A 17,030-nucleotide genomic window follows, 5' to 3' on the forward strand; every position below is an offset into this window, starting at 1 on the left:
GAATGATTTTTGAAACCACGAAGCTGATCTTGTCACACCTGGATTAAAAACCCTTAAGTACCATGCTGCTGCTCTTAGGATAGAGAGGAACTTTTCAACATGGTGGGCCCATTAGGCCCTGCAATGTATAGCCACTGCCTGGGTCTTCTACCCCATTTGGATCACATTGCATTCCAGCCCCACTCATCTCTGTTCAGTTTCTTGAGTGCATTTGTGCCACAAGGCCTTTTCACATGGTATTTCCTCTGCCTGGATTGGTGTTCTTCTGCACTGCACCCCACCCTTCAACTTCAGAGTGCAGTTGAGTTGTCAGTTCCTCAGGAAATTTTCCCTGATGCATTGATGAGGCCAGCTATCCAGTGCTCATGAGACCATAAATGTCTTGCATCAAATCTGTTAATATGGTTGCGGTTTTACATTTCTTTGTGTGATTATTTACTTCTGTTTCTCTCAAGTGACTTGTGAGTTTCCTCAATGCAGAGACTTAGTCTATTTTCATTCTTCATTATAACCCAGCCTCTCACCCAGTGTCAGATAGATAGATAATAGATGCCCAGAACATGCTTCTTGAATGAATGAACAAGAAAGAAAGAGAGAAAATAAAAGTTTACAAACTGGCTTTGTAAAATGAAGCTATTTTCATTTTTAGTGGAGTTAACGCAAGCCCTATAGACCAAAACTTTGATTTAGAGACCATTGAGGGACGCCCAGCAGCAGCAGACAGAAGCGGCTTCAAGGCCAAAGTAGACTCTTCTTTGCACCCTGTGTTCTACGAAGACCCTGCCAAATCGTCAGTGATGGGGGCTGACGGGAGGTGGGGTGAAGCCAAGTCAACATTGGTACCCCAACAAGAATTCCAATGTTTTTAATCTGCTGGTAGCTTGCTAGAAAAGACTTTCTCTTGTTAGGCTCTGGCTAAGTTTGGAAGCCAAAGAGACATCGTAACAGTAAATCCTGGACGCCTCTGGCTTCCTTTACTGCAAAGGGAACGTGAAAGAGTGTTCTCTTTAAACCTGGGGTACACTCCAGCCCGTGTGTGTCTGAGTTACAGGGAGCCGGGGAGTGGAAAGGAGACTATTTACTCTCTGCTCTTCTGGAATTTCCTCCGGTTCCGTTCCTCTGTGCACCAGTGTTTCACAGCTATGTGTAGAATGAACACTGACCTGTTAATGAATGCCCTGCTTATTTTCGCTTTCTTTTGATGGGCCTATGGGATTGAGGGTGGAGGGAGGCAGGAAGAAGGTTTGTTTGTTCCCCTGAGCAGCTCCGTTAAGGCCAAATCAATCACATCTTCATCTGGCTTCCGAGACGCTTGACCTGAGAGTACTTAGTCTCCCTTAAAAGTGTCTTACTTTTTTTTTTTTTTTTTTAAGATTTTATTTATTTATTTGACAGAGAGAGACACAGCGAGAGAGGGAACACAAGCAGAGGGGAGAGGGAGAGGGAGAAGCAGGCTTCCTGCCAAGCAGGGAGCCCGACGCGGGGCTCGATCCCAGGACCCTGGGATCATGACCTGAGCCGAAGGCAGACGCTTAACGACTGAGCCACCCAGGCGCCCCAAAAGTGTCTTACTTTTGTGTTCTGTTTTATTTCTCTCAAATTTCCAGGTGAATCTTTACATTTGTATTCTGAGTGAGAAAGAAAAAGAAAAAAATAAGATCTTTCCTTTTTTTTTTTTTTTTTTAAGTAGGCTCCACACCCAGCACGGAGCCCAGCGTGGCACTCGATCTCACAACCCTGAGATCCAGACCTGAGCTGAAATCAAGAGTCGGATGCTTAACTGACTGAGCCATCCAGGCACCCCAGGATCTTTCCTTTTAAAAGATATGTGTGTACACACACATACCTTCTCGTGGTGTGTGAGCAGGAGGGGCAGTGATGATAGAAATTCTAAAGTAGAACATTCTTTCACACACTGCAGGTGGGAGTTCTGGATTTCATAACTGAATCCCGTTAAGAGTGGCACAGTTTGGCAGTTCTGGTTTACATAATTTTCTCTTTTGTTGGAATAAGAAGGCAACTTCCGTTCCCTATTTATCTATACTTATTAGTACCATATGCAAAAAACATATTAAAAAGTCCAGTCAAGAAAGGGAAAAAGTAACTCTTAGAAAAATATTACTCATCTTTATTGCACGTAACCGCTCTTCCCAATAGGAAATTATTAACCTGAAGCCACTTGCAAATCTGAGGCTTTGAAGTAAGAAAAAATGGGAGTATGAGTTATTCCCGAAGCAGCTTGATTGTAGATTCCCTACCTTTTTGTATTTCAAACTGTATATGTAATGCTGAATTCTTGTAAGTTTTTTAGTTGGTTTCAGTCACTGTTTGTGCCTTAGGCATACTGGCTTGGAAAAAAAAATATTATAGAAAGTGTCATGCATACATGAAAGTGGAAAGAATAGTTCATGAACCTCTATGTGTCTGTCACGCAGCTCCGTAGCCATCCATGAATGGCCATTCTTGTTTCATCTTTCTTCTTACCCCACCCCCTACTGGGTTAGTTTTTTTATTTTTTAATTTTTTTTGAGAGAGAGAGCGTGCGTGTGCCTGCAAGCTGGGGTGGGGCAGAGGGAGAGGGAGAGAGAATCTCAAGCACACTCCCTGCTGAGAGCAGAGCCCGACCCGGGGTTCGAGCTCATCACCCTGAGATCATGACCTGAGCTGAAATCAAGATTATCGGATGCCTAATGGACTGAGCCCCCTAGGTTCTTTTTACTTAAAGCCCAGGTGTATTTCATCCACAGATATTTTAGTAGGGACCTCTAAAAGATAAGTGCTCCCATAACCATAATGCCAATTTCATACCTAAAAAGCATAATGATAGTTATTTAAGTATCACCAACTAGCCCGGTTTTACATTTCCCCAGTTGTCTTAAAGTTTCTACCATTGGTTTGTTCGGTTTGTTCGAATCAAGGTTACAAATGACATTGATATGTCTTTTCAGTCTCTTTTAACCAGTACTTTCTCTTTCCTCTTTTTATCCCCTGCGGTTCATTTGCAGAAACTGGACAGTTTGTCCTGTAGTTTCCCACCTTTTGGATCATGCTGTTTGTGTCCCTGAAGTGTGTTTTAACATGTTCCTCTGTCCCTCTGTGTCTCCTGTAAACTCAGAAGTAGATCGAGAGGCTTGATCTGATTAGGTTCTTTGTTTTCCTTTTTGACGAGGTGGTGTGCCTCCACGAGGAGGCACCTAAGTGTCTACTCGTCTCTCTTGGTATGCCAGCTTTTGAAGGGTTCTCCTGGCACGGTCCTTGAGATTTTCCAAATTCTTTTCCCCTAGCTTCTAATATTCAGCTGTACCGCTGTCTCTTGACCTTCATGACGTAGCATTACAAAGTATGGCTAAGCAGATTGTACTGAGAACGGAACAGAAGGGCACAATCCCATAACCTAAGAAGTACATTTGCTGATTGCTGAAGTTAGCATGAGCTCAGGCCTTTGGCTTTCTCAGAGAACCGAAGTCTCTTGCCAGCGGAATATTTTCATTATATATGTTCCATTTGCTCGTAATTGAATCAGACTTCCTCCAGCCATGCTCTTAAGTTGGCGCTTTCTGCAGCACCTGCCTGTCATTTGCCCAAAGCTTTAATTCCAAGAGACTGGTGGGCCCATGTGCTTGGGGAGTCATGGGTCTTTCCGAACACATGCTAGGGAGGAGGCCAAGGTAGAGTCTTCCTTAAGCGCCGTGTTCCTGGAAGACGTTGCCATCGTCTTAGCCCAAGCCACCATCTGCTCCTGCCTGGAATATTGCCCTGACTTCCTACCAGGTCTCGTCAGCCTCAGCCCTTGCTCCTCCTGCAGGCAGAGTGATTGCACTACAATGCCACTCATTGCCCTTCCTTGCTCACAGTCCCCTAATGGCTCCCAGTGTCACGCAGAGGAAACTCCAGAGACCTTGCGGGAGCTCCAGGGCTTTCCTTGTGGGCTCTGGGGACCTACCTACTGCCCTCATCTCCTGCTTCCGTCTGCCCTCATCCACTCCAGCCACACCAGCCCCCCTGCCATTCCTCAGACAGGCTAGGCCTGCTCCTACGTGGGGCCTCTGTGCTTCCTTTTCTTTCCGCCTCGAATATTCTTCCCCCAGAACCTAAACGGCTTCCCCTGCCCTCTCCTTCTTTCAGTCTCTGCTCAGTTGTCACCTCCCCAGCAAGCCTTTCTTACTACCACAAATCCTCCTCCCGCCTCTAGCACTCACCCTCTGCTTTCCTCGGTTCATTTGTTTCTCCTGCCCTTGCCACCTTCTAACAGATGATGCAATTGTCTTAAAAAAAAACTGCTTATTGTCTGTTTCCCCCACCTAGAATAGGAACACCCAGGCATATGATTTTTGTCTGTTCGGTTGCTGTTAAATCTCAGTGACTCAACTAGTAGGTGCTCGCTACACAAACGTGGATGGCATGACCGTGGCAGAGGTGGGGGGTAACGAAGCTGCAAGTAACTGGTGCGCTTCCTCGGCGCAGTCTGATTCTGGTTATGGCAGTTGACTTACTGTGCCCTTTTTTCCGGCAGTTTCTTGGTGTTTGAGCAATGCCTCAAAAGGCAGTAGAGGACATGGTGCAAGAGAAAGGCCCTTTGTAGGGTTGTCAGCGTGGCTGTAGTGAAACCCGAGGGCCCCAGAGGCGAAGCGGCTCAGGCTGCTATTTATAGCTAAGCTTCCAGTGTATGTTTTCCAGCCACACTTACTCCTTTCAGCCTCCCCTGTATGCTCAAGCCTGTCACTCACTCAGCTAATGGTTTCTTTAGTCCCATTATGCATTGTAGGGCTCCCCTGGCTCAGGTAATTTTTTCAAAGAGAATAATGGGGTGTTCTGTTCTCAGAGGTTTAATTTTTTAATAGCCTTGCCAATTTAAAAAAGCCCTTTTCCAACTTTTTATTATGAAATTTTCAAACAGACAAGAGAATGGAAAGAGGCATACAGTGAACACCCACATGCCCTCTACCTAGACCCAACACTTGTTATCATTTTGCTGCATTTGTTTTATCTGTGTCAGACTGTGGGCATGTGCTTTTTTTCCCTGAACCATTTGAAGGTAAATTGCAGGTGACTTGACACTTCCTTCCTAAAAATTTCAGCTTATTCTCCTATAAAACCGTTCAGGGATTGTGGATATCATCATAAGCTTCTTGCATCTCCCAAGGATAAGAACATTCATGTGTAAAACCATAGATTCTGATTGAATCTAAGAAAATTAACAGTCATTTCAGACATCATTTAATATCTAGTCTGGATGTAAATTTCTCCACTTGCCCCAAGAATATTTTTTTTTAAGATTTTATTGATTGGAGAGAGAGGGAGAGTGTTGGGGGAGGGGCCGAGAGAGAGGGAGAGAGGCTTAAGCAGACTCTGTGCTTAGCATGAAGCCCAACACTGGGGTCCATCTCCTGACCCTGAGATCATGACCCAAGCTGAAACTAAGAGTTGGACACTCAACTGACTGTGCACTCAGGCGCCCCACCCCAAGAATATTTTTTTCAAACTAATGTTTAGTAAAACACTGCATGGTATTTGGTGGTTATGTTTGTTCCAATCTAGAAGAGTCACCTTCTTGCCCCACTTTTTTAAGAAAAGAAGTGTATTTAATGACATTGTTTTTTTAAAGAGCCCAGGACAGTTACTGTATAGATGTCCTGTATTCTGGATTTGTCTGATTGCTTCCTCATGGTATCGTTGAATTTGTTTCTCTGTCCCCTTATTTCATGTAATAAATCGGAAAGGAGATTTAGCAGCTTAATTGGATTCAGGCTCAATGCTTTTAGCAAGAAGACTTTAAAAGTGATGTGCGTACTTCATGCTGCATCACATCAGGAAGTGTGTGTGTGTCAGGTTGTCTCGCTCTTAGGAATACTTCGTTTGACCACTTGGTTATGACGGTGATGGTCAGAGGTCTCTCTGACTCTCTCTTTTTTTAGTAAATGGAACAATGGAGGAATTAGAGTCTCAAAAGTTTTGTTTAAAGATGAAATGCCCACACTCCATTTGTAAAATAATGGCCTTTGAGACACCAAGAAAGGAATCAAGGAATCCTTCTGGAATGCTCATCCCAGCACATTTCTGAGTTCAGAAGGCAGGGCATCTTTAGGAAGTGTCCTGGAAACAAGATGAGAAGATGATTTGTCCTTGGAATGGTTAGGTAGCTCACCTTGGAAGACGTTTCGGAGTTTGTTGCTGCAACCCAGAAAAGGCTCCAAAAGAGAAGTGCATGTTTGCAATGAACAAATTCGACTAAGAGAAATCAGGACTTTTCAGCCTAAAAACAGGAAAGTCAACAGGGAGATAATAAAAATGACAAGTTATTAGGAGCCCCCTGGGGGCTGCTTCATTCTTTACAAGTGCCCCCTGGAAAATGTGTTCTTATTGCTCCTGTTTTCCATGTGGGGAGACTGAGGCTCATGTTAAGTAATTTGCATAATGCTGTAGCTACTAAGTAGTAGAACTGAGATTTGAACCCAGTCTGCCTGGCTGGTGCCCATCCTGAACCTCTGTGCTGTACTACCTGCTGGGGACTTAGGCCCTGGATCTCCGCATAATACAGTAGGGAGACACCCCTTGATTTCTCTTGTAAACAATAATAATAAATACTTATTATCTCCTGGTTTTCAGTGGGTCAGGATTTGTGACTGGCTTAGCTGGGAAGTCTGGCCTGGGATCTCTCATGAGGTTGTAGTCCATACAGTGGCTGGACCACAGTCATCTGAAGGCTAGACTGGGGCTGGAGGCTCTCCTTCCTAGGTGGCTCATTTGCATGGCTGACAAGGGGGTGGTCAAAGGGCCTCAGTTCTTTCCTGACTACTAGACTTTTGAAGGAACTCACCTTCAGATTACAAGTATTACTTTATAGAGATGTTTGGAACTCACCAAGCCCCTGAGTGAAACTGACTGAAAATAGCAACAGACTCAAAAGGATTTGGAGAGATCCATTACAGGCAAGAGAGAGCAAGGGAAGGTAGAGATGCTTAGGAGAACTTGAACACCTAAAGGGTAACTGGTTTCCACATTATTACAGTAGATCCTTGAATTGATCCAGACTTTTCCTTAGTTCTTAAAGGATTGTGTCTGTATCTTATATTTGGGCCTGGCTTTTTTAGTTGGGGGAGGTTGTTTCTAGAAAGTACTTACGCATATGCTGCCTCGTTCTAGAAAACCAGTGAGATAACTCATAATAATACAGTAGCAACTAAGAGATAGAATCAAGCGGTGGTTTGATGGGTGGTGGGTGGGGAGGGAGGTTGGAACATGTGGCTCTCTCCTAGCCTGGCTCTGTACGGTGTGGGAAGACATGGAAGAGCCGTGTGCTGTTTGGAAATCCTCATAAACACTGCTCTCTCGGTCATTACCGAATGACCCTGGACTGGAGGTTTTAGCTCCTGAACATTAACTGGGTGGAAGCTGTTCCGTGTGGCCAGGCTTGGTGGTGAGGGTTGGGGGGGCGTGTGTGCAGCAGTTTCCAGCCCACAGAGGGCTTGGGGCTTCTGCCTCGTGTCAGTTTGTTCTGTTTCTCTGCTGTGGTTTCCTGAGTCTTCTGGCTCGCCCACAGGACTGACTGCCTGGTGTTCTAGGGGCCAGGCCACTCCGAGGTGCCTTCTTAACTCCGTCGCAGAGCCCCTCGTCGACTGCTTTCTCCTCAGGGACTAACCCAGTGCCATGTGACTATTGTGGGGGTGACTTACCTTTGCTGAACTTTTATTGCTTAAAAATTTTACCTTATTTCAAAGTGAAACATCTTCAGAAGTGAAAACTAAAAACAGTTTATTTTTAAATACAGATAATCTGAGAAGAAGCCCCTGTCATCCTTCATCTAGAGGTGACTCCTGATGACATTTCCTCAGGGTCTCCTGACCTGTTTCTCTTCTTTTTTGCCACCACTCTTCATATGGGTGGGGCGGAATGCTGCTCCTCACTGCTTCCTCTGTATGCCATCAGATATCTCTGGGGTTTTCTCACAGTCCTGCAAGTATAAGCAAACAAATCGGTCATGTAGAAATTATAAAGATATACCATGTTTTGAAAAACAAGAATGCAGCCTTTTCCCCCAGTCTAATACAGCAGTGATGACAATTAGACCCGTTCCTTCCCATTCTTCCTTCCATGCCACAAGACAGATGCGAAGTGGCAGAAAAATGTTGGCAAGGATGCCAGAGTAGGTTAAGTGAGGGCTGATAACTCGCAGAATCTTAACCTGGGGTGCATTTGCTTTAGTCCATCCCTGTTGCTTTTCTTGTTCAACAGTGGAGAACACGCAGCTGACCCTGAACCTGCAGACGGAGAACAAAGGCGGCGTTGTGTCGGGCGGTGAGCTGACAATTTTCCTGGACGGGCCAACTGTTGATCTGGGAAGCGTGCCTAATGGCAGCGCAGTGACAGACGGTGAGTGCCGCCCTGCTTGCTCCCTGGGGCTGTGCCGGGATGGGGTGGGGCAGGGCTGGGGCGGGGGAGGTGCCCGGGGCTTGGTTCTCGACCAGGTGCCTGGGTTTGGGTCCCACTCAGCAAGCCCTGGCCCGTAGCTAGCCCTGATTCCTCTTAGCAGTCTTAGCACGATCAAACCTGTGACATGATTTTTTAAGGACAGCTTTCTGATAAAGGACCAAAATAAACGTCGAGTCTTTATACGAGTGTTGTTGTTTTGCTTTGAGAGCAGGGAAAATATCTTTTCATCCCACATGGACTCTGGAAGATAAAATGTCTTTATTAAATGTTACTCAGGCCCGTTTTTCCTCCTAATACAGTTACACTTCCTGGGGAACTTGAAGGTGTCTTTCATATGACGGTATTGGTTGGGAAAGGGGACTGTGTGTCTTAGAGATTCACATTAGCAAAATACAGACAGAAGCAGGGAAATTGGAGTATCTCCCACTCTGTCCTGAATGAGGGCAGTTTGTTTCTTTTGATCTAGTTTGAAATCAGTCACCTTTGGATCTAGCAGCAAATTATTTCATGAAGTCTGAGGCCTGAGATGGGTTGGGTTTCTCCATAATTTTTCTCGTTGAATGTGAGGTAACTGTGGCGCTTTCCAGGCCCCAAACAGGCTTTCTGTAGCTTCAAGGGAGTGAAATTTGAATTCTGATTTAAGGGCAGTTGGGTAGAATCTCAGTGATCGGATGGGGCTTGACTTGAGAATCCTCCCTGGATGGAGTGGTGCTTCGGGTACTTTTGGTGTATGGAGAAAACATGCATTATTCACTCATTCTGCACGTATATCCATAATTGAGCACCTGGTATATACTAGATCTTGGACCAAGTGCTAGCCAGATGGCAGGGGCAAAATTCATATGGTCTCTACTCCTAGGAGCTCATGATTTAATTGGTGGGGGCAGGGATGTTAGACATGAAACAAATAAATGAAGAAATAATTACGTAATTGTAATCATGACCAAAGCTATGAAGGAAAAGTACTGGGTGATATGAGATTCTCATACTTTAGGGGGATCTCACTTAAATTGGGGGCCAGCGAAGGTCTCTTCGAGGAAGCAAGATCCACCGGAGCTGAAGAGCTTAGATAGGCCAAGATGGAAGTGTGGGAATGGGGTAGCTGAGTAAGAGGTAGAAGGGTCCCCTGTGCAAAGGCCCTGAGGTGGGAGTGAGCTTGGCCTGCAGTAGAAACAGAGGTGGTCAGGGTGGCTGGACTGGGGAGAGCAAGAAGAAGAGTGGTGGCAGGTGAGACCATAAGGGCAGGTTGGCCCAGATCACCACAGCCTCAAAGACCTTGGTGAGGATTTTGGACCTCATCCTAAGAAGCAGAAAGCTCTTGAGGGGTTTTGAGCAGAAGAGTGTCGTGATTTGATTTGAATTGAATCGGCTTTGGCTTTTAAAAGCTTTCTGGTTGCGATATGGACAAATGCCCCCATTGCTTGCCCCTACTTTGCGTGGTCAGCATCTGTTCTGTGTCTCACGTGGTGCAGCTTAAGTTTATTTAATGCACAAGGCAAGTTGCTTGTAAGTGCCTTAGATGTTCTTGAAGGTCTCGGAGAAAAAGAGCTGTTTCCCAGGCTTGAGCGCCTCTGTTCTGGAACCCCACTTGAATCTCGTCTGGCTGTCCCTATTCCCTGTTCTTGCTGGAGGCTGCAGCTTGCTAGACTGCCAGGGTCCTCTGTGGTGGGTCACTTGAATGCATGGACTGAACTTCGTTCCTGAGCCACATCTCAAACAAGGGTTGAGCTTCTCAATGTTTCTGTCTTTTCTTGTGATGGGTCCCCTATTTAGGATCTCAGCCACCTTCAAGAGAATCCAGCGGGACAGCTGTTGCTCCAGAGAACCGACACCAGCCCCCCAGCACAAACTGCTTTGGTGGGAGATCTCGGTAAGACGACCCCTGCCCCCTTGTGGATGAGCAGGAGCTAGGAGGGTGCTCAGAGCTATTGAAAACATGTTAGGAGGTGGCGAGGAACAATTTATGTTAGAAACTGTTGGAAATTTCCAACTGACTCACTATGTTAAGGAGGTCCAGAGGGGAGTACAGAATTTGGGATATTCAGAAGGGTCAGGGGTTCCTTGTCAGAGATTGGGACTGGCTAAGCTGGTTATTTGGATAAGAGGGATTGTTGAACAGAACGTAACTGGTGTTTTATGTTATGGGGGCAGCAACCAGAGTTATCCTTTTAGGATACACACAGAAATGCTTAGAGCAATGGTTCTTTGTATGTGAGATTTTCTGTCTGTGCATTTCTGTTTCTGGAGGTGATCCATGATTCCCTTTGGAGTACTGATTAAGACCTCCTGCACTTGGAGTCTGAGTTATATTATACTTATTATACCTATCAGGAATGACTTAATTTTATTTATTGATCTACCCTTCTTACATCTGGGTTAACAGTGCAAATTCATTTCCAAGCCACCTGAATTCCCAGGTATGTTAGAGAGATGGGGAGGAGGGAGTTGGGGACTTCTAAAAATTATTTACTTTTTTATTTTATTATTTATCACTGTGTACAAAATCTCCAGACATTTTAAGGAAATTTTAGGGAAAAGAATCTTATGAGTATAGTTTGTAAATCGTTACTATCTGCGGAGAGTAAGTGAAAAAACTAGTAAAAATCTTCCTGAACATATCCCAGGGAGTGGGAATAATGCTTTGAGAAACACAGTATGATTTCAGCCGATACCCACAGCATCTTGAATGATCCCTGTAACGACAGCCGTCAGCCTCTCTGGATTTGGTGGTTTTGAGGGTTTGCCAGGCAGGTGTCAGGAGCTAGAGAGGATCGCATGTTTGGATCTTTTGTGTGTAGCGTCAGTAGAAGCCAAGGTGCCATTTCCCTGTTCTCTTTTCTCCAAGCCTCTGTAGAGGGTTGCCTCAAACCCTGAAGACCATTCACTCTTTTCCTTGACTTGCTAGATGAGTTATAACTTGGGATAAATAGTCGAGTCTCACAGGGTAAGGACCAATGAAATAATTGGCAAATTTTGTGTCAACAGAGGCATGAGGGGCACCCAGAGCTAGAGAAAACAGAATCTCTTTGGTGGTGAGTAGCTGGTGGAGAAGAACACCTCAGCATTTCACTCTCTGGGAATGATGCCTTCTTAGCTTTGGCACTAGCAGCTGCCATCTTGGTCTTCGAGCTGACTTGGAAAGTTTGTGTCATATGCAACTGATGTCACTTATTTGGGGGTTGGAAGGCAGAGTCCAGTTCTTAATACCTTTGGAATTAAGTTCTTGACCTACTTATTGCTCTCTGAAGTTCTCTAGTGAATAGATCTTGAAACTCACGTGTCCCAGGAGCCCTTCTTTGTTGTTGTTTGTATTGAGGATTGTTGTCTTGTAAAGCAGCAACCAGACTTCAACAGAAAATTGGATGCATCTTTGCCCATAACCCATGGTAGACATTCGATGCTAGTCAACTCTTGGTGGGCAGAGTGCCCTCCAAGTAGTTTGAGCAGTGTAGGAGTCCTCCCTGGTCTGCTTAGCTCCTGTAGCATTTTCCACACATGGCCGCTGAGTTTTCACAGGCCTCTAAGAATTATTTACTTTTTTCAGTAGCAAACACTTTTGAAAGGATCACCTGAAGGCAGTGTCTTCTTTGTCCCTAAGAACTCCTTTTCCCCGTTGCTGCTGCACTGAAGATCAGGTGGTAGCAGGGTAGTTGACTGGATCAGGGTACGGGGCTTTACAAGCAGAAAAAGTAGATTGAATCCTGGCCTGTCATTTACTTGCTCTGTGATACTGCACAAGTTACTAAACCTCTCGGCACCTCAGTGTTTTTCAAATACAAAATGGGGATATCACCTGCCTCACAAGGACATTGTTGGGATTAACTGAGATGAGCTATGTCAGCCTTGCACCCTGGGAGTGCTCAGGGATAGTGGCAGGGGGTGCCTTTGCTCTGGAGACTCTCCGTGGTACCCCCTTCCTCGCCTGCAAACCTGGGAAGTGTGGCCTGGCTGATGTTTTTGCATCAAGGTCTGTAATTAGCAGGGTGATGAATCAAGCCTTCAGGATTCAAGGACAATCCTCTGCTGTCCTAGGTTTCCTGGGGTAGAGGAAAGCAGCTTCTGCCTGCTTTCTCCTAGACTAAATATTTAGCCTTTGCTATGTGAGGGGTAGGTTTTTCTTGGATTTGGGTGCTATTCACCATGATCAAAGATGCTCTGACATGTCCAGGAAGGTGAAGATTGCCATGTCAAACAGCCTTTTACTCTCCTTTCCCCTGCTTTATTAAGCTATCAAACTGGAACCATGTAAGGGTTTGATTTAGGGGTTCATCTACCCAAGGTCGTCCAGTAAAGGGACCATTTGCTTGCAGAATAAGACCACCAAGCTCTGTCTTTCAGTGGGATCGTGCCCACTCTTTAAGAATAATTGTGTGAAACATCCCTAGTTATTTTATTATGTGGCATAAATTGATTTATAGACACACCGTATTAGTATGCAGTCAGTGGGTCTGGTTGAGTAAAGAAAATATAAATTGTTGTATTGTCTTACAATGAAATACCATCCCATAGTAAAAATGGGTGAATGATAGTTGCATCGATATGGTGGAATCTCAGAAACATAATGTTGAACAAGAGAAGCAGGCCACGGGGGGTGGGTGGGGGAACACAGTATGATGTAACTTATATAAAGTTGAAAAATGTCAAAATAAACCATATATATTTTTTATGGATTCCTCCATAAGTAGTAAAACCATAAAAAATGGAAGGGAATAAGTAACCCTGAGTTCAACAGAGTGGTTCTCATTGTGGGGCTGAAGGTGGGTAAAACAAGGAAAAAGCACACAGAAATTTCCCAGCACTGTGAATGTGGGGGGTGGGTCCTCGAGTGTTCATCTTACTCGTCTTCTTTGAACCGAATATATCTTTAATATATTCTTTGGTTTGCATGATATATTTCACAATAAAGAAGGAAGAAGTGTCCTCTATCAACCTGAGAAAACCGAACAGCGATGGTATTAGGTTGGAGAGACTGTCATTTGCTATTGAGGCAGACAGATGTCAGAACTTAGGATTTCTCCAGGCTTGATAACAACCACTTATTTCCCTTCTTCCCCATTGATCGATCTATGTAGCGGTAGCCAGTGATTCAAAGTCAGTGCTCCACATTGGCCTCATAGGTCGTGCTCCTGTCACTTCGAAACCTCAGGCTTGAGAATTTAGTTTGGGAGTTGGGGGAACGGGTTCCAGATGAAAGCCGATCACTGCCAGATAATTTGTCCGAACAGCACTAGTCTTGGTGGCCTGAGAGGCCTGGCCTGACCCTGTTTGGCATTTGACTGGAGTGGGCGTGATTACGTGGGCCCCCCTGGATTCTGTCAGCGTGTCATCCTGCCCGGCGTCCTCAGCCAGTGTTCCTTCTTCCAGTGCAGTGGTGGAGAGTGCCTGGTGTGTGACGGAGCCCCCTGGGAGAGCGCTTGCTCGTTGGCACAGGGAGTACCTACCACACCCTTTAATAATCCCCCAGTGTTTAGTTTATTTGGCTGGACTGAAGGCTGGCTTCGGGAACGGTGCCTCAGTCAGTTCAGGTTTTGCAGATCTGATATGTGCCTGGTCCCGTGTGCACACTGCACACGGCTTGCAGGGAGCATGGCCTCCCCTTTCCACAGCCAGTTCACAGCCTTCATGATACATGAGATCTGTATGAAACAGGCAAATAGGGGCGCCTGGGTGGCCCAGTCATTAAGCGTCTGCCTTCAGCTCGGGTCATGATCCCAGGGTCCTGGGATCGAGCCCCGCATCGGGCTCCCTGTTAAGCGGGAAGCCTGCTTCTCCCTCTTCCACTCCCCCTGCTTGTGTTCCCTCTCTTGCTGTCGCTCTCTCTGTGTCAAATAAATAAAATCTTAAAAAAAAAAAAAAAGAAAAGAAACAGGCAAATAAAACTATGAGCGTCCTGGGCAGTTCAGAGAGAGAAGAAATCTGTGGGTGCAGAGGGAAAGACCGAGGAGAGAGTGGAGTGGGAGTTTGCAGAGAGACCGTCGTCCCTTGTGCGAGGGTTCAGTACAGTATCTCAGGAACTGACTAGTGGAGGGAGTGAGCGGTGAATGAGAGAAACCCCCAGTGGGGCGTCCGTGGAGGGAAAGGACCCGGCAGAGGGGATCCGCACAGGTACGGCTAGCTGTCTTCAGAGGTACTGTTCGGTTAGAAATGGGTGTGAAATTCGAGCCTGGAGAGTAGGAAGTCAGGGTGTCTGAGTCCCTCCGTACTTCACCGATGCCCCGACACCTGTGAGTTTTTTTTTTCCCTCCCCAGCCGTTCTGTGAAATCGGGGTGAGAAGGGGAAACCAGCTCACAGCTGAAACCCTCAGGGCTGTCTGCGAGCCATGCTGCTCCTCCAAGCACAGCCTGAGATGCCTTCTGACTTGACCAACTAGCTCCTCAGTCGAGAATCCCCGTAGATTTTCCACAGTTCTATAGGGAACTGGGGAGACAAAAAGGGAAGAAGGCATTGAATTTTTTCATTAATGGGCCTGAAGACTGAAAGTGGTCCTGTTGAAGAAACTGTAAGGAGCTTAAGCAATTAATTTTCCTTTGTCGTGTGTGTATGCGTTTGTTTTGTGGAAGTGTAGATGTGAACGTGCAGGGATGTATGTGCCTCTTTGTGTTTGGTGTGAGGGGATGGAGGCCTGGAATTTGCCCATGTCCATCGTCAGCTGAGAGTACTGGCCAGTGTTGGGCAGACCCCGGGTTTTAACACGCTCCCCTGTGATTCCGTTTTTTTTTTTAAATATTTTTATTTATTTATTTGACAGAGACACAGCGAGAGAGGGAACACAAGCAGGGGGAGTGGGACAGGGAGAAGCAGGCTTCCCGCTGAGCAGGGAGCCCGATGCGGGGCTCGATCCCAGGAGCCTGGGACCATGACCTGAGCCGAAGGCAGATGCTTAACGACTGAGCCACCCAGGCACCTCTCCCCTGTGATCCCTTTACATGTAAAAGTTTCAACACCTCTTATGATAGAGTTTTCATCCACCCTCCTTTCTTCTTTCCTTTTTGTCCTGCTTTGATAAAAGCATATGAAATTTATTGACTCTCTTGCCTTGGCATTAATGACCTTTGAAGATTTAAAAGAGTAAAGTCTGGGGGACTTACAAAGCCCCAAGGTCTCTGGTGAGCTCTAAATAGCTCATCAGCTGTGTCTGCAGACAGCCTAGCCCAGAAAGGAAAGAAAAATAAACTCCACGGGGCGTGAGTCTGCTGGGAACACTGCTGGGAGTCCTGGGAGGGCCAAGGGGTTTGGGAAGCAAAGCTAATGGGGACAGGGGCGGACAGGACGGGAGTTGAGCCTTTGGGCACTGGGCCATTTTCTCAGTCATTGTTGGCCTCTCCTGCAGTTGAGATGACTAAAGGCTACTTGATTGGAAACTGTAGTTATTTAGAGATGTCACCCTGTCAGCGTGAAACGCAATTGAACACCTTTACGGTTTTCATTCAAGCCTCCCACCCAACAGCTTCTCCTTCAAATCTGGGCAGAGCCTCAGGATTGCTGAGGAAGAGAACGGAGTAAGAAGAGGAAGAAGTGTAATTCATTTATTCCTTTAGGAATAACTAAGACTCAGTCCCTTCTTACAATGGACTCTTTCCTGAGTAGTTGGTTTATTTGGGGGAGGATTGAGACTGTGGACAGGAGCCTCACTGTGTTGTCAAAGCAAGGCATCGAAAAGTAATCATGGAGATTAATTACACATTCATTTATAATTAATTTATTAATTTTGCACTAATTAAATCCTGCACTGTACATTATTATACACTTATCTCTTCAGCTCTGTGTATTTTGTAGGTATTTATTGGGCATTTCTTGTCTGTGAGCCTGGAGAGGTGTGGTATATGCCAGAAAGCTGGTTGGGAAGTTATCAGGAACTAGGAGAAGGTAAGGCAGATGTCTGCAATTGAAGGCAATATTCATTCCACAGACAAGAATGCCAGGCTCTGAGGTAGGTCATGGTGACAAAAAGATGGAAAGCCATGGTCCCCATCATCAAGGACTGTGGCATCTAGTAGGAGACCGATACAAAAGTGACAGTGTAGCACGATGGACCGTGTAGCGGTGGTGAGTTCACATGCAAGAGGAAGGTAGTGGGAAGTGTTCCTGAATCCACCTGGGGGGTTTGGGGAAGACCTCCCACATTTGAGCTGGACTTTGAAAGGAGTTTACAGACCAGTGGCATCAGGGTAAGGGAAGTCACTCCAGGAAGAGGGTACAGCATGGGCAAAGGCAAGGCAGAATAAAGAGAACCTAGCATATTTGAGGAAATACTAGTCATTTGCTAATGTCCCTATGAAAGATATTTGGGTGATAGCTATGGCAAACTGTGGTTCACAGGCCAGCTGCAGGATGCCACCTGTTTGTTTATTTTGGTTTTGGGCTTTTTTTTTTTAAAGAGCAGGGTTAGGTTCCCTGCAAAATTGAGCAGAAGGTACAGAGATTTCCCACAAACCTCCTGCCCCCACATATACACAGTCTCCCCTGCTATCAACATCACGCACTAGCATAGCACATTTGTTACACAACTGATACACCATTGTCCCCCAAAGTCCGTAGTTTGCATTACAGTTCACTCTCAGTGTTGTATGTTCTGTGGGTTTTGACAAGTTTATAATGA

At 45.8% G+C, this 17,030-nt stretch overlaps 1 protein-coding gene across 2 annotated transcripts in view; it reads left to right on the forward strand.

The window, feature by feature from the left end:
• WWP2 (WW domain containing E3 ubiquitin protein ligase 2) overlaps positions 1-17,030 on the forward strand; it is a 141,920-nt gene that overhangs the window by 53,863 nt on the left and 71,027 nt on the right. For both annotated transcript variants that reach the window (XM_021703263.1, XM_044911312.1), the window contains exons 5-6: positions 8,233-8,370; positions 10,204-10,300. In XM_021703263.1, the coding sequence (XP_021558938.1) occupies positions 8,233-8,370; positions 10,204-10,300 (235 nt within the window). The remainder of the gene's footprint in view (positions 1-8,232; positions 8,371-10,203; positions 10,301-17,030) is intronic.

Source organism: Neomonachus schauinslandi, chromosome 16 (genome assembly GCF_002201575.2).
Source record: "Neomonachus schauinslandi chromosome 16, ASM220157v2, whole genome shotgun sequence".
NCBI lineage: Eukaryota > Metazoa > Chordata > Mammalia > Carnivora > Phocidae > Neomonachus > Neomonachus schauinslandi.